Below are 16,580 nucleotides of genomic sequence, written 5' to 3'. Positions count from 1 at the left end.
ATACGTATGTACAACACTGGAAGATTAGAAAGAAGAGCTATAAAACGTTTGCCTGGTTGCTGAGTTTCGATTCTACGATGTCGTATACAGCGTCTTGCAGCCTACTGTAAGTTCTGCACAAGTTGTATAGACCTGTCTTCAAGCCGTTGCTGACATACGCAATGGAAATTTTGTTCTTCAGATCATAGGCCACTTGCTGACATCCATGCCCTGTGTGGCCAACGAGGAACTCGGTCTGGAATGACAGCTCTCAGGAAATAAATATCGCGTAAGTATGCAGTGAGTCATCGCCATGTTTGTGCACAGCTCTTGTCAGCGTTTGAAGAAACAGGGACTAAGTAGTCCTGTTGAGATAAGGCACAACAATAGAATGAACGTTAACTGGAAAAACCAGAACTGGAAAGTTCGGAAAACGTTTTGGCACTAGAAGAGAACAACGTTGCGGCGACCAAATTAACAAAAGATTCATGACTTTAACCTTCGGACACTGATAGGAGTATTTATCTGAATAATGTTCCTAATTTTCCCCTCTCTCCCCTCCCTCCCTCTTCTAAAAAAACAGGAAAGAAGGGGTCTACTGTGACAAATTTCTCGCGACTGTTATCCCATTCAGACAGTCCTTATGGTGATAGCCCGTTGAAACCACAAATAATCAACTTTCAATTGCACCTATACACAAATTGCCCAGAAAACTTACCTTTCTATGCATGGAAACGGATTTCAAGAAATCTTCAGAATAAAGTAAACGAAAGAGGAAAGAACTGCTGATAATGCAGATTGGAAGACTTTCTAGGAGTGACAAAAATTTACTAATCATTTTCGTTTTTGTCCGTTTATTTTGCAAAAGAAAAAAATTTCAACGTTTCTGCCGCTCACTCCTGGTTAGTGAGAATCGTGCTACGCTATCACTTTTTCCTTTTTTCAAGAAAGACGAGCTGTCGTATAGTCGCTTTCATATAGCTCATTTCCACTTTTCCGTTTTTTCCACTTTACTGCCTTTGTGGAAAACAGCGTGCTTCTCCTGGTGAGCTATATATTATACATACTATCATATCATAGTACTGTTATCTATCCAGCTAGGTTTTCTGCAGTGTGAGCGGATTTATACCAATAGCTGCAAAAGTTCTGAATTTCGTGCAAGGAGGAAAAGCTGAGCGACTTACGCCAGCTCTATGAAGAGGCAGGTAGAGGAATCCATGTCCCTTGGCAATTTTGTCGTCGAAGATCACATCTGTGTCGTTGTTGTAGTGATGTTGTAGACGATTGAGCATCTGATCACCTATCAGTTTCTTCGTCGCAACCTACAAAGGATCCGGCAAAGATCGATTATTTGAAAACACCAAAATGCTACAAGCTATTTGAAACGTCGAATCAGAGGAGGTGTTCGAAGAAACTTTGAATTTCGGGTTCCGCAAGAGTATCTAAAGTTCAGTTATGTTTTCTTGTTATGCCAACGAGGTTTAGGTGAAACTTTTTTATTGGCCTGACGTTTCGACAAACTCGTCTTTTTCAAAGGCCAGTTTCACCGACTAGCGGGGTTCGTAAACCACCGCGTTCTTAAAGATTGTCACCAAGGCGAAAATTCGCCAAATCACAAAACGTGGAGAGTTAGCATTTATGGTAGTGGGTGACTTGAGACTTAGGGTATTTTATCACCCTAATTGAACAGACCAAAAGCGGTGGTTCAGTGGAATGTTTATTAAGTGAATACAGTGAGGCCAGCAAATAGGATTCAATGAAAAGAGTGGGCAGAGCGTTGTCTGCCGCACTCTTGGACGGTACAAATCGTGATTGAAGCCAAATAACCATAACGGCCAACGGTACCTTATACCACGCCCCTTATCTATCATCGGGGTCGATGATAGCATTCTTCAGACGTTGACAGTTTACTGAAACTGAAACGTGTTCAGGAAGTTGGCACGAAATTAAAAATTTCATAAAACGCACAAATTTCAACGAAAATTCAATTTTGTAATAAACGGTTAAGTGATGGTATGCTTTCCTGAACACCTTATGTATAGTTCTAAAGCAAAACTATAACAATTGTTGCGTAAGATGTAGTTGAGCGGAGGCACTCAGTGACGCCCTTATTTCTGGAAGTATGTAACTAAAGCAATCGAGGCCTAAGACCTAAGCATTAGTCGTAGAGGATCTACGACATTTAAGCCAACGTTACTAAGAGAAAAAAATAAGATAGAACCTCCAGAATTAAGGGCGCCACTCATTCCCCCCTCCCAATTTATCCCAACTGTTTTCAAAAGAAGCAGAAAAGTATCGGAAGATAGGACAGTTACCACCAAAGCACTGTCCTCGACTTTAAACCACAGACAAATGTTGCTTTCTAGCATGCTTGACACCATAGTCAGTGGCAGATTGTCAGTCCAAGAGTCCAGCCAATGACGTGACTGACTTGAATTGATCTTACGAAATAAAAGTTCAATTACCCAACTTTGAGGTTGCTGACGGTGCTGTTGGATGCACGTGGTCTGTCGGGGAAAAGATCGATTTTCTACAAGAAATGTAGCTGAGCTGGCGCCCCTCAAATTTCAAACCAAGTGTTTTTTAAGAATGTCGCCATGATCTCAACATTTTTTCGTACCTAGTAGCATTTCGGTCTCATCTGAATACTCAAACTTGAGCAACACAATACGCCAATGAATTACGTCAGAGATTGTATGATGGCAAGAAAGATCGCATTTTACAGTCCGATCAAAATGAGTTGTGGTGCAATTGCAATGTAAGCAGTTGCGCTTAAAGGCATCACCCCATGAATCCGGCGTGGTATGGATTTCCCTCGGAAAGCTTCCATACGGGATCGTAGATTGCGGAAAGCCAGGTGGTTCAACTCATCGTTTTAAAAACGGCCCGGAAGCCGCCGTTTTTTTCTATGACGGGTTGAATAGCCACGCGACACCCTTACGCACGGGCTGCATCAACGAGCCTTGGAGAATTAATAAGATCTCCTCACCAGCCTATTCAAGTTAAACTAATGAATAAGCTGCTCAAGGACACAGAACATGTACGTAGAAGCGCGTTCTAACGCTGGCCGTCGGAACTAAAGCGACTTCTCTTGTCGTTTCCTACGACGATCAGGAATAGATGAGCGGAGCCATGCAGGTTCCGCAATCTATGACCCCCAAGCTTTCGAAAAAAAATGCATAACGCGATTTATGGTATGCTGCCTTTGAAGTGCGTAGTTGGAACGTAGGTAGTGTGGATCCACTTCGAAAACGATTGTGTCCAGCTCAAGTCGTTTTTACCCGACTAATTCTTATTTCGCGCATAACAACACGCACAACTCTACTTCAGCTCTCTGTTGAGAAAGAGGATCAAAAAGCAGTTAGTTAATATTAGGGGCACTCAATCGCGCGCCTATTTCTCGAAGTAAATAACTAGGTCGGAGCTCTAAAACCTAAGCATTAGTCTTAGAAGGTCTACGACTTACAAGCTTATCAAAAGAGAAAACGAAGATAGAATCTCTACAAATAAGAGCGCAGTTGAGTGCCCATTCACACTCCCCAACTACGTTTTCCCCCGAAACGAGATGGATCTGTGGATAACCAGTAACTGGTTGCCCTCGATGAGGCGTAGTGGGACCTTTATCCTTCTCAGCAGTCCGATTGCCCCAAAGGTCCCAGATGCAGAACCTAATAGTAACCTTATGTGCAGGTATATTTACACTTAATGTTTGGGAACATGGTCTAGTCAGGTGTTTGCTAGAATATCTCTCGTACAGTGTGTCCCGTGAATAACAATGAGAAGTTATCAGCGCAACTTGCAGACTGAAAAAGATTTGTTATCAGCCCTTAGATGACCAAAGGTTGTATGGAAGAGAAGTAGCCATAAAGAGATGACGTAGGTTGTGGAAGAGTACGATACGCCTTTTCGGAAACGTTCCCTTTATATTAAGAGTGAATATGTGATAAAACGCTTTTTGAAGTTTGCTGTGAGTTCTGTAGATGTGATATCGCGTCAGTTTGCGATTAGGAACAACAGAGCGATTAAAACACCAAAGCAAAAAGGAAAAGTCATTTCCCTTTTTTATGTGAATGGTTCTCTTTTAAATGTAATGAGGATTGTCGAGGTAGTCCCGTGGCCGGAAGCCCTCCACGGTGTGTCTGTGATATGCGTCTCAGAGTGGAATGCAGCCTCAGCGAAAAGTAGAAGACATATCATTTTCTCGGTCTAGATGCACATCACCTGCACAGTGTTCACTTCTCTCCGGTGAACCGCACAATGATTTTATCATTTTCTAACATCTAGACATATATTCTTGCATCCACCACATGTTTTCGTGGAGAAGGAATGTGGCGCGGAACGAGCGTCAAAGTGAATTAAATAAGCGAACCTCATCTAATTAAAAGAATAGTCAAATTTTTCGAGCATTGGTTGATGTTAAAAAGAGTTTGAAGTGGGAATAAGACACACCATAGATTGCTGACAGCATTTTTTCTTCTCTGTTATTCCATATGTCTATCTTATACATTTCATTGCGGAAATCCTTGGTTTTCGAATCGACAGATCAGCAGTTATTCGGGAAAAACTGAGGTTTACAGCTACATACTGAAAACTAGATGAAGTGTGAAAAACTGCGAAGGTCGCAACCTTCACACAGATCTAAGAGGCGATGAGTGAGTTAGCGAGCGCATTGAGTTACCTTTAGCACCACGCTGTAAAGAGGTGTCTTTATTAAGCAAGTGACCTCCCGTCATCGAAACACCACAGCAAACTTCTTGGAGCAGTTTCAGACCGCCAGTAGTTCCATCTTATTTGAAGAAAGGCTTACTTACAAGATTAAAAATAGCGGCTAATGATCTGGCGTTTCCGATCCCAAGAGCAGCTGCCTGTTCCAAACGATGATACTCGGGATTGTTCATCGTACATTTGTCGACCGCTTGTAACCACGAGGGGTTGTTGACGGCTCGTGATAGTGGAGTATCCTTCATAAAACTCCTTGAGGTTTCTTACCAAAAAAAATGCTGTGATGTCATTACCCTAGCCAACTTCCAGAGTGCAAGGAAGTACCATGAGACCCGCCAATCGTACAACACCTCAGCGAACCGTTCCCACATTGACGGAACTGTGACCCTGGCTACTCTGTATTCTTCCTCTAGTGGTAATCCAATGTGATAGTCGATGTCTGGAAAAGTAACAGTATTTCCAATAAGAAAAGGTCTCTTCATTTAAATATCGGAAACCTCGAAACAAACAGTCTCACATCTTCATCGGGTAACTTTACGCGTGTACACAATTGGTCTGAACTCGTTATGAAAGTTCCAAAATAACAGTTTGAGAGATTTCCCTAAGCCATTACTGATAGATAAGCACAACGCAGGTGTTGCGCTGTTCACAGTCCATTTTGATCAAATGCTATATGATTTCGTTCTCAGCACACGGATGACAAGGATGCGGGAATGCTAGTTACGGGTGCTGGGTGCAGTTAGTACCAACACTTCCTTTCTTCAAAATAGGAAGGGATTCATCTCCATCGACAACGTCAGGAAGGATTTTCTCAACAGAATTGGAATGGAGGACTGTTTTTACGCACCCACCCACACCTTACGGTGCTGTTATCTGCATGACGTTAGCAAGTATTTTTATGTGATAAAAGAAGTGCAATGTGTGAGTTTCTATGGATGGAGTTTTTCAACAACTCTTTGAAACTTCTATGATGAACTGCAACCACTTGTCTTTCTCTTAACCCATTTATTTCTGGCTTCTGGAGAGACATCTGCATAGGTGCGATATCTATAACTTTTTTACAATTGGAAAATATCTTCATGCCACGTTCGACTACAGCGAATTCCTAAATTTGTGTATAATCTGACGACGGTCCTTGGCATCCCTGGTTGCTTTTCATTTTCGTTATGTTTTATGTTTGCCATTTATATGCTGATACAGTTGGGTCAGAACGACGTGAAGCTCGGTGCGGTTGCGCTCATGGTGGAGCGTAGCTTGTAGGATCGATGGGGCCCTTTCTTTCACTCATCGCTTGCAGTTTGCGGTGGTCCCACCTCAGTACTCACGGTCGTATCAAAACGACATGAATCACAAGTGTAGTTGCGATGCACTTGCGTACGCGCTCGAAACGGCACGGTGGGAAGCAGCAGTTGGACCATCGCAAACTGCAGCAATGGATGGTGCCAGCAAACCTGCTGAAAGCAAACTTCACCATGCTCCCAGCCGCTACGCTCCACCGAAGCGGCTTGAGAGAAGCCACGTACGCAATTACGTACCTGGTTCGTTTTGACCCGACTATATGCATGGTAGGGTCAAAACGACATGAACACCGGTGCAATTGCGTGAGCAGCTGCGCTCGAAGCGGTGCGGTGGAGCGTAGCGTTTATGGTCGCGTAGGGATCCTTGTTAGCACCATCTGTCGCTGCAGTTTGGGATGATCCTACCTCGATTCCAACCGCCACCCTCCCAGTCCCGCTTCGAGAGCAGCCGCTCACGCAACTGCCCCTCGCTTCATGTCGTTTTGACCCAATGGACAAAGCAGTGGTTTAGTCCAGCCTTTGGCTACACTGCAATATCGTGCAAGCAGAAGCGTGAAGGGTGGTAACTCAGTTAGTGGCTAGTTTCGAGACAGTAACTGTGCTACAACGGTATAGAGTTAGACGGGGGTCAGACGCCTACTGTAGTTCGGTGTACATAATTCGTCTACTAAGAAAGTGAAAGACATACGATGTGGGTTAGTGATCTCCTCTCTGAGGAATTGTCCAATGCTGCGCTTTTTCTCGTCAACGTGGCGTACGATTTGATCAACAATCCATCCAAATGTGAATGGATGATATCCATTCTTTCGCCCAGGCTCCCATTTTGGATGCTCATTTTCCAGAATTTCTCTCATTCTGTTGTGGTCAGCAGCGATTTCTTCCGTTATTGGGGTATCCAAATAGCCGAGGCCTGCCTAAAAAACAAAGCAACAAGGACAGATTGGCTAGAAATCTTGTAAAGAATCAATACTTCAATCAGAATTTAATGTTTGATACCTCATGGGAAAGCGCCATCTGGATAGTAATATTTCCTTTTCCGTGTTTGGCAAATCCGGGCCAATGTGTGGAAACAAGGTCGTCGTAGCGGAGCCTCCCACGCTCAACAAGCATCGCTACACATACGGCAGCTACAGCTTTGGTTGTTGAAAACGTGATGGACATTGTGTCCTGTAAAGCCAAAGATATGTGTTAGGTTATGAAAAAAAAGTCTGTAGAGGCTTGGTATCAATAAGAGGACCTGCTTCCACTTTCTCGCTGCCTGTAGGTCGGCATAACCTCCCCAAAGATCCACGACTTTCGTCCCATTGACGAAGACCGCCAAAGAAGCTCCATCTCGCTCCCATCCATCCACAAAATTTTTGCTGAAATCTTGGGAATTCTTCCAAAAATTGACTGATATCGTGAGAAACAGAAAGCGCAGCTTCGTCAAGCAATAAAGAGATGTCAGTTGAGGCAAAATATGAGTACCAAGCCTAATACTATAAGCCTTATAGAAGAGCGATCATCCAGACGTAAGGCCGAATAAACTCTCCGGCGACCGCGTGTCCGGGGATGCGTTACAATTTGTGAGACATGAGTGAGAGAGTTTCCCAATGACGGGCTAACCTAGTCTTAACCTTTGCCTGGGTCCATTTGTATATTTTTTGCGGGTTTAATGTAAAGTTAACTGTCTTCGAATAGGAATGCAGAAAATAATAGCGAGGGACAGGCACTAAATCTTATTGAAATAGGAAGGTGCTAAAATTAATCAATGAAAAGAAATTAAACGCTGAGAGCTCTGGTCCACTCTTGAAGGATAATAAGTTGTTCTAATAAGCACGAGTCATCCGAAAGAAAATAGCGTATCCAACGCTTTACACGAACACTATAAACTGTAGCTAGCTTTTTTTTTTCGAAAAAGTCATTACGTCGTATTTATAGGATCTTCTAATGTTTTATAAATTTGACATTCTTTTCCAGAATATGTACGTTACTTCTCATAATTTTCGTGATAATGAAGGAACTTTTTGGCCATTATATTGAATAAATAACGCGTCACGAATAGACTTCAGAAGTCAGTGAATAAATATAAGAAGTAGTCAGTAAATAAATATAAATAAGTCAGTAAATAATAATGAAAGACTATGGCGCTGAAACACACAATCTCCTCGAGAACACAACATATTCAAACTTTTAATGATGAAAATGTCTAACGAGTGACGCGGCTGTTGCGTTCTCACCCGAAGCATCGGAGGTGACAAAGCGGAAGCAGCCTGTCTGCTTCTCCGACAATCGCTCCGAAGGTGCGCCACCATCTTTTGACAAGCGGCAGATGACTGTGAGCGTGACAGGTCCGCATCCAGCATTTAGAGTCCAGGACTACATCTAGCGATTATGCTGTGTGAAAAATTGAACTTCTTCACACAAAGCCTTCTTTAAAGGTGTCATCAAACGCAGTGCTTCGTTTTGATAACGTTTTTTTTTTGATAACGTTTTAGAACCTCTCGTTCTCATGTCCACGATAAGCGATAAGTTTTACAGAGGAGCTGAGGAGCAATTTGAATTTCTTGTTGCATGGCACAATGTACAATAGTGAAAATATGGCGCAGTGGGTGATAAGTGCACTGCACTTTAAGGGAAAATTCTTCGTAAAGGCTTCTTATTACTAATTAACGAGCGATTGCCTGTTAATAGTTGACAAGAAGCCGTTTGTTGGACAAACCACGAAAGAATTCCTTTCTAAAGATTTCCTAGAAATTTTATAAAAGGAAAACTTTGAGGAACGGTGTATTCCAAGGCATACTGGAAAGTAACAACAAGATACCAGTCCAAGCAGTCTATGGGGAAATTCCTGTTCTATAGGAATTATGTGGACAAGTTACTCATAACATCACTCGTTTTCATTTTGGGATTTTTTAAATTTTTTTCTCGCAGGATACACTTTTTCCTAACGAACAGGGTTTCGAAAGGCTTTATGCATTCGAGGTTGACATCATATTCCATTTTGGATGTACAATCTGATCGCTTGTCGTGCCATAACGGTCCACCCAGTGACTATACAAAGATCGAACTGGATGTACATAGCTTAAAATGTCTTCTATGCCATTAAAATTTGAAAAAGAAGCTTGTATACTTTCATTTCCACTTCGAATTTGATTTCAGACCTGCTTTCTTTACGAATTGTAGAAGTTTTCGTTTTAAGCCGCATTTAGTCTCGCACATTCTGGACGAAAGGGGAGATAATCTGCCGTTCGAAGACCTGTTGGAGAACAAATCTTTACTAATGAATTAGTGAGTTATGCTTGTTTACGTGTTAAGAGAGTAGACGATATGAAATCGGATTTCTGACTGCAGCGTATTTCTTACAAGTTTTCGCCAATGTTTATCATGTCTACTCAACCCAGCAGTTGTATACAGTTGAGGCACCCAGTGCAGAGTTTTCAAAACTACTTCCCAACCAACTGCTGATTGACTTAGGTTCAAAACCGTTGTTAATTCGAATAAAAACGCTAGCAAAGAAAATATCTAAACAAAACAATATTTTGAAACGCGAAAGGACTGGCAATGCTTCGTACACGATGAATTATGTCTGACTAGCCTTACTAACAGAGCTATGATAATTAAATGCATCACCCCACGAATCTGGAGTGGTACGGATTTCCAGTGGAGTATTCGTATACGGGATCGTAGATTATGGAGAAGGGGGTGATTCTGTTCATTTCCTACTAATTGCCGTAGAAAACGGCCCGGAAGATACGGCTTCGAGCGTTCCGGCGCACTATTTTCTGCAACGAGTTCGATTGGCGCACCAGCCTTGTGCGACGCCGCATCCTCCGGGTGGTTTTTTACGCAATTAGGAAGAAATGGACGGAATCACCCCCTCTACATAATCTACTATCCCGTATACGAATATTCCACCTGCAACCCCTACCATCTCAGATTTGTGGGGTGATGCTTTTAATAATTTTGAGCCCTTCAAAATTTCGCACCACGCATTCGCTCACTTACTTAGGTCTACATGCATTTGCGGCTGTGAACAACGCCTTCGCTCCATCTCAAAGTTTGAATTCAAAGCAGTCAGAGAAATGGAATCTTCCATTTAATGTGGAGAAAAACAATAGCTGTAAAAGAAACAGGATGTAGGTGATACGCAACTGCCTACAAAACTACCAAGAAGATAGAAGGATAACACCTTACACACGATTCATTTTTCGTAATTATTGAATTGTGCAGTAACTTGTGGTCGTTTTCTTTTAAAGACATCACCCCACGAATCTGAGGTGGTATGGATTTCCGGTGGAGCATTCGTATACGGGATCGTAGATTATGTAGAGGGGGTGATTCCGTCCATTTCTTCCTAATTGCGTAAAAAACCACCCGGAGGATGCGGCGTCGCACAAGGCTGGTGCGCCAATCGAACTCGTTGCAGAAAATAGTGCGCCGGAACGCTCGAAGCCGTATCTTCCGGGCCGTTTTCTACGGCAATTAGTAGGAAATGAACAGAATCACCCCCTTCTCCATAATCTACGATCCCGTATACGAATACTCCACTGGAAATCCGTACCACTCCAGATTCGTGGTCTACATGCATTTGCGGCTGTGAACAACGATGCCTTTGACTTAGAAACACATGAAAATGAAAGCTACTGGCAAATAGTTGCACACTATTTGATAAGTGGTACGACGATTTTTAGAATTTTATTGGCTGTTGTTCCATCATATCATTACAATGAAGTGTCAAGAGAACAAAACGACACCCTCTGCTTTTTGCATTTAATCTTAAAGTTGGTACCATGAACACCGTTTATGAGATTGTTCTGTGTTTGGATAGTATAAAATGAGCCCGAAAAAAATTTGGGAAATACGGAAAAAAGCATGGTACAAAAAAAAACGAGAAAGAAGACAAAGGGACCTGAAAAATAGTTTTATTTATCGGATAAGCTCATGAGTGATGGGTAGAGGATGTTAAGAACTTTCGCAGGAACGAGAACGAAGAGGATACTTTTGAATGTGTAGTAGTTTTTTTCGTTTTAGAAAAAAAAACTGGGAAGAAAAGAATTTTCCCTTAAGATACGACGACAGGTGTGTTAAGTTTTGTTGGTTTAAAAGGATAAAGGATAAAGTCACTGGCGTATCAATCCACTTGGGATGCGCCAACGCGTTTTACTGGAATTCGTAATCGTTTAGGTTTTGGGACGCGTGTTGGCCTCTGCACTTACTTGCGGGACCACCCGATGACCAAGTCAGTTTCAGTATTTCTGGAAATGCTAATTTGACACCCAAGGACTGTTCATTGAATTTTTCTGATAATACACGCCGTTACATCTAACCTAACTACATTCGACCAGCAAAGAAATGCCATAACATGTTCAGACATAGAGCATAAGAGGGAGGAAAAAAGACAAAAGTTGCAGTGAGAACGGAAATTTGTAGTTGTTGCAGACAATTCGCTAAAAGTTTTGAAGTATTTTTTTTCAAAAGATTATGGCGTTCTGCAGATGAACGAATTTCGTCTAGGAATAGTCCGGGATTTTCTGATACTGTTCTGTCATATGTAGATTGACAAGATGAAGTTAGCTAGCAGTAGATCCGATGAGGAAAATTAACTTTCTTTGACTGAAAACTGCGCTACGAATTAATTGTCCTGCATTTCTACTCCAATCATTTTTCCTATTATTTGCTTTCATTTTTCCTCTTTTTAGCCCTTTTCACGTCTTTTTGTGTTGAAATGAAAATCATACGTAAATATGTTATATGTGTGTTTGGTCCACAGTTTTGTAGAACGTCTAAACAGATATGACTGACGTGTTCAATGTATCGAGTTAGTGCCCTTAACATCGCAGGTCCGATACCAATTTGTCGACGGTGGAGGGATGCATTTCCATCAGGGGTTTGAAGCGATCGCCTGTACAGACTCGGTGGAAACGACTCACTGACTTTGATACTTTCTTTTGCTTCATAGTACTACTGGGCAGGTGTAAAGCAAAGGTAAAAGGTTCCCCTGCGACTGCACACTTGCTGGTTCGGAACCGGTCCGAACCAATCAATCCTTCCATACCTCTGGTGCCTGGTACATCAGGCATCTGACTTGATACACCGATACTGGACTTCGCCAGTCATTGTATAGAACATGGGTTTGTAAACTTTAAGAGATTCTGAATTAATTTCGAAAGCGTTGGTGCGTTGTTGAAGGGAATGACTGCCGTCAGGTACCTTATCCTTTCACTGTTCTTCCACAAAACTGATATTGTTGGTACAAAGGATAAAAGGATAAAGTCCGACGTTGGGGTCCGTTGTCCACTTGGGATGCGCCACCACATCCACTTCAATTCAGAATCGTATGAGGTTCACGAAGGTGTAACTGGCCTATACAATCACTTGCGGAGGCTAGCCGATGTGTCAAGTTAATGTTTCTACTCTTCCAGACAAGTGTGGTACTAATTAGTCGACCCGCGAGTATAAAGGCTTGGTGAGCACTAGGGACGATTCGAACCTTCGAATCCCTTAATTATTCAGTGAAACGGGTTGAGAAACAAAACACCCTTGTCGTCCTGTAAAAATCCCCCTACGAAGCACCAGATTACGTGTTACGTTAGCCGCAGCATTCATACGCTTCGTGCCTGGAAGGACAGCTTCGGCAACCCATTGATTGTTCGTTTGCTCGCAGACATGATATGTTATTTGATGTCGCATCGGAGGGTGCGGTGCGACAAAGCCATTTGCCAAACCGTTTTTCTGGATTATTAATAGCACTAATACTCGTGAACTACATACCAACTATTCGTGGAGAGATCCCAATACCAGAAAAAATAACAAGAAAAAACCTTAAACTGGCTGCTGACACGTCGCACGATATCTCATCAAAAACCTAGCCAACACACGTTATTGATAAGTTAGGAACAGCTGCATAGATTTGCTGGAAACTATATGTAAATTACCATCCCCTCTTAAATGTAGCCTCTGATGACTTGATTTCAGATTCTTTCAAAGAAAAAAATCCCACACTCAATCGGGTTGGAAGGTATCAATGGTAGGGGAGTTCCGTTTTCCGAATTTCCATGAAAACGAAGCTCATACAGAACTCTTAATCTTAATTTGACACAGCAACACGCGAAACGAACTCATCGAAGTCAGTGTCAGCAGTGGAGATGTTGTTGTTGTTATTTATTGTAGAAACAATGTGTACAGTTCCGAATCCTGTTCTCTTCAACGCGACTTCTACTATTAACAATATTTCATCAAACAGTATCAAAACCAGATCGGACTGATGTGTTAAAACCCTACTGACGTATTCATTAATACGTAAGTGTGTAGATGTTTAATCAATCGATAAGAACAATGTTTACAATGAGCTGTCGTAGCTCAAGCCAATAGCGGCAGTTTTTAATGACTGCGCATTCACCGTGACGATCTCTGCGTTCCTTAGAGTTCATGTGTGTCCTTACTTGTGATGCAATTGATGATGCAGAATGATCAATAGTTTCTACTCTCAAGAATCCACGAGCTAACATCTTCCTGGTGAGACAGAACATTGAACTTCTCATGTTAAATCTTTGTCATATGAGAACTAAGTGAGAACTACGGGTATCTCGAGGTTCTGATGCGAAGAGAAAAAGCAGAAACACAGGACGGCAACAGAGCATACTAGTTGTACAGATCACAGCGATTATTTACACATTCGTTTTGAAAAAAATTCCCAGTTCAACGAAAAAAAAAACGTAAATCGACTACGTTGGAAGCCAAGGGTTATGAAGAAGAGCTGTACCAAAGCGAACATAGAAGGAAGTTTCTTTGATGAGAAGTGCGATTCACAAGTGATAGATACTTCTAGTATGGATGCAGCTGCTAGAGGACAAAAAATCGCTGGTTCCTGTCGAGGTTACCTAACCCCGGAAATGGTAAACTCCGAATTCATTTTTAAATGTAATGAAGCTCTTATAGACATGTAGCTAAATTCAGAGAAATGGAATTCAAGATTATTTACAAAGTCAGTGTCGAAATCTGAGATAGTAGAAAAAAGTACAAGCAGCAGTGTAAAATAATCATGATCAGAGAAATGAGTTTTTTGGTTGTTAGGAGGTGAAATGCAAAGAGTTCCGCAGATATCTGGAAGAAACTACTCACACGAATACTTCTCTCACTTTTTCGAAGCCTCTTTCGACTGTTCCGTCAACATGAATAGGATGTTTTGTGCGGAGTTGCTCAAGTAATAAAGCAGCGGTGAGAATAGAGAAGAAAGAAATCAATGAAAACTTTGCTGCACCCATTTGTATCCTGAAAAAAGCCGAGTGAGCAGAGCTGTTTGACTAGAGGTTGTGGATGGATCATTGAAAGAAGAGCTTGTCTCATAGCAGTTCTCAGAAAGTGCTAGGTGATGATTTACTAAAGAGCGTGCTGGGAGGCTTCACTGAGGACACTTTAGTGCCGACGTTTCATGCATGCAAGGCGTGAGCAGCACGGAGCACCTAGGCGACAATCTCTATGCTGACTATAGCATACGTTTAGTGGGGCGGCGCTCCGTAGCAGGCCCTCCTTATCTTCGAACGAGCAGTTGCCGAGCTTCGATTTTATTATAGAAGTCTAAGTTCCGTAATTAACGATTAAAACTCACAGGAGACCTCAATTCGTAGGATAAACCGGGCGAGAGTAGGCTGCAAACATGAATGTACTCTTGACTCACCGATAGCATCTAAGAACGGGACACTCACAAGTTTAACAACATTTCAAAGCATATCACGAGGAGTGAAGTGGGAAATGACTGAACATTCCCAGGAATCCACAGTGCTCTCTCGGCTATGTGCGCTCATTTCACATGAACTTGTTGCACATTGCGTCATTTGAGAGATGTTACACTTCCGAAGCTGTCATCTCAGCGGAAAAAGTTGGCAGCTATGAAGTTTTCAACAAGAAGCTAGCAACTATGAAGTCTCGCACGGACTGATGCTCATCAGATGATAAGCAGTCATGAGCTCGTCGTTTTCAATGCGTGCAGAGAACGATGAAAGGGTCAAACAGCGATGCCGCGAAGTTCATCATTTTTCATTTTCTGATGATTAATGACTCTCCGACCATTATTGTTCTGAAGAGTTGTATTCTTACCTATGCTGTTTTGTCAATAGATTTCGGCAGAACTAACGATTTTATTATTATTTCAAAAACACTTGGTTCCCGCTCCACATCCCCGCAATGACCACCTCCCCGGCACGAGTCATGTTCGAACACAAGAAGCCTCCTGGGCAAACTATGTTTTAAAGTGGAAGATTACATGAAAACGTTTTGTGCAAGGTCACCTGCATATTTTAAAGCTTCTTGTCAGTGAGAAATCAAAGAAAGGACTGTGTAGCCTATCCAGAGCGGTTGAAAAGATACTTAGGGTCCTTTGGACCCAGTACCTCGCTTCGCAAGAGAATTATCTGAGCGAGAAGTTAGAGTCTCAGGAATCTTGATAAAATCAAGTTATTTTCTGCAGAGATACTGCGTACCTCCTACCACATCACGTTTGCTGCAGTGCAGCTGCAGTTCTGGATCAGTGTAGTTTTAAAGCACTCATATTCTGTTAACTGAAACGGCAGTTCTAATTTTTCTTCTTTTTTTTTGCTTATCAGTTAAGCAATGGCAGTTGTCCCAGTTGTGAGAACCCAAATGGAGCTGCAGACTATGGTAAGATTTAGACACAGCTTTTATATCAATTTCTCTCGGTGTTTCGAGGTTCTCATGCTTTAAATCCACACGTAGAAATCTACACGCTACTCCTCAGCGCTGCTGATAACATTGTGTTCCATTCACCCATGCGTAGAGATGCTAGTTGCTATCGTCCATTTACCGACATCGTTCTAGTGGTTTTCTCTTCTTTCTCATCTTCATCGCCAACTATCATCACTGCCGATGTTGAGATTTAGTTAACCTAGAAATAGTTGCCGCTGCAATTGAACTTTTAATTCACGTTGTTCTCTCAGTCAAAGAACAAACACAATCAGTTTCTGTTTGTTCTCTATTTGACTGAGAGAACAACGCGAATTGGAAGTTCAATTGAGGAGTTAACTATTTTTAGGCTAACTAAATCTCATTCAAAAACTAGCAGTTCATCAGTTTTAAAAACTAGGAGACTGGTCGGAATAAAATCTAGAAAGCACCCAATTTCTACGTCAAGCAACTTCAAGATTGAGCAATTCCTACTCAGATTGCTGCCATGCATCCTAAAACTGCACCTCGTCATAAATTTGTTGGTAACTTGTTAATTGAAACTTTTGAAAAGTTCATTAGTCCTACAGCACTTTTAGTTCAAAAGAATGGCACTCGAATGCAGATTATTTCGTTTTTTTAGTTGTTTCACGCCTCCGTATGACGTTGCATTCTATTATACATTGCTTCAGTAAAATTCTGGAGAAATATGTTTGATGTTCAGTTTACAGAACTTCTGGTATGGTAAGGACTCGATTTTTAGGCTTGTTTAGTCTTGGTTCAGGTTGCGCTCACTAGGATGGTTACTTGACGAGATACAGGATCAGCAGACACTTTGCAACTGCTTCGACTTTGTAAGTACTGACGAAGGTGGGGACATCGAGATGTTGAACTTAAAGGCGGCGTTCGCAGGAATGATTG

General features: G+C 42.0%; 1 protein-coding gene across 2 annotated transcripts; it reads right to left on the bottom strand.

Annotated features, from left to right (window-relative positions):
- Positions 1-37: 37 nt before the first annotated feature.
- Positions 38-14,700, bottom strand: RB195_019306 (uncharacterized protein; the record flags this gene model as incomplete). 2 transcript variants are annotated; one of them, XM_064187105.1, is made up of 12 exons in its annotated part: positions 38-104; positions 159-235; positions 1,164-1,301; positions 4,791-4,940; positions 4,995-5,140; positions 6,688-6,913; positions 6,996-7,166; positions 7,237-7,360; positions 14,103-14,179; positions 14,232-14,252; positions 14,590-14,629; positions 14,687-14,700. In XM_064187105.1, 12 exons carry the CDS (start codon positions 14,698-14,700, stop codon positions 38-40), a joined length of 1,251 nt encoding a protein of 416 aa, XP_064042985.1. The 2 variants fall into 2 exon arrangements, with proteins under 2 accessions (XP_064042985.1, XP_064042986.1); XM_064187104.1 differs by lacking the exons at positions 14,590-14,629; positions 14,687-14,700 and having other exon boundaries at positions 38-235; positions 14,103-14,245.
- Between the last annotated feature and the right edge of the window lie 1,880 nt (positions 14,701-16,580).

This window comes from Necator americanus, chromosome II (genome assembly GCF_031761385.1).
Source record: "Necator americanus strain Aroian chromosome II, whole genome shotgun sequence".
NCBI lineage: Eukaryota > Metazoa > Nematoda > Chromadorea > Rhabditida > Ancylostomatidae > Necator > Necator americanus.
The sequence above is the reverse complement of the archived record's forward strand: the minus strand, read 5'-3'. Positions and strand labels throughout refer to the sequence as shown.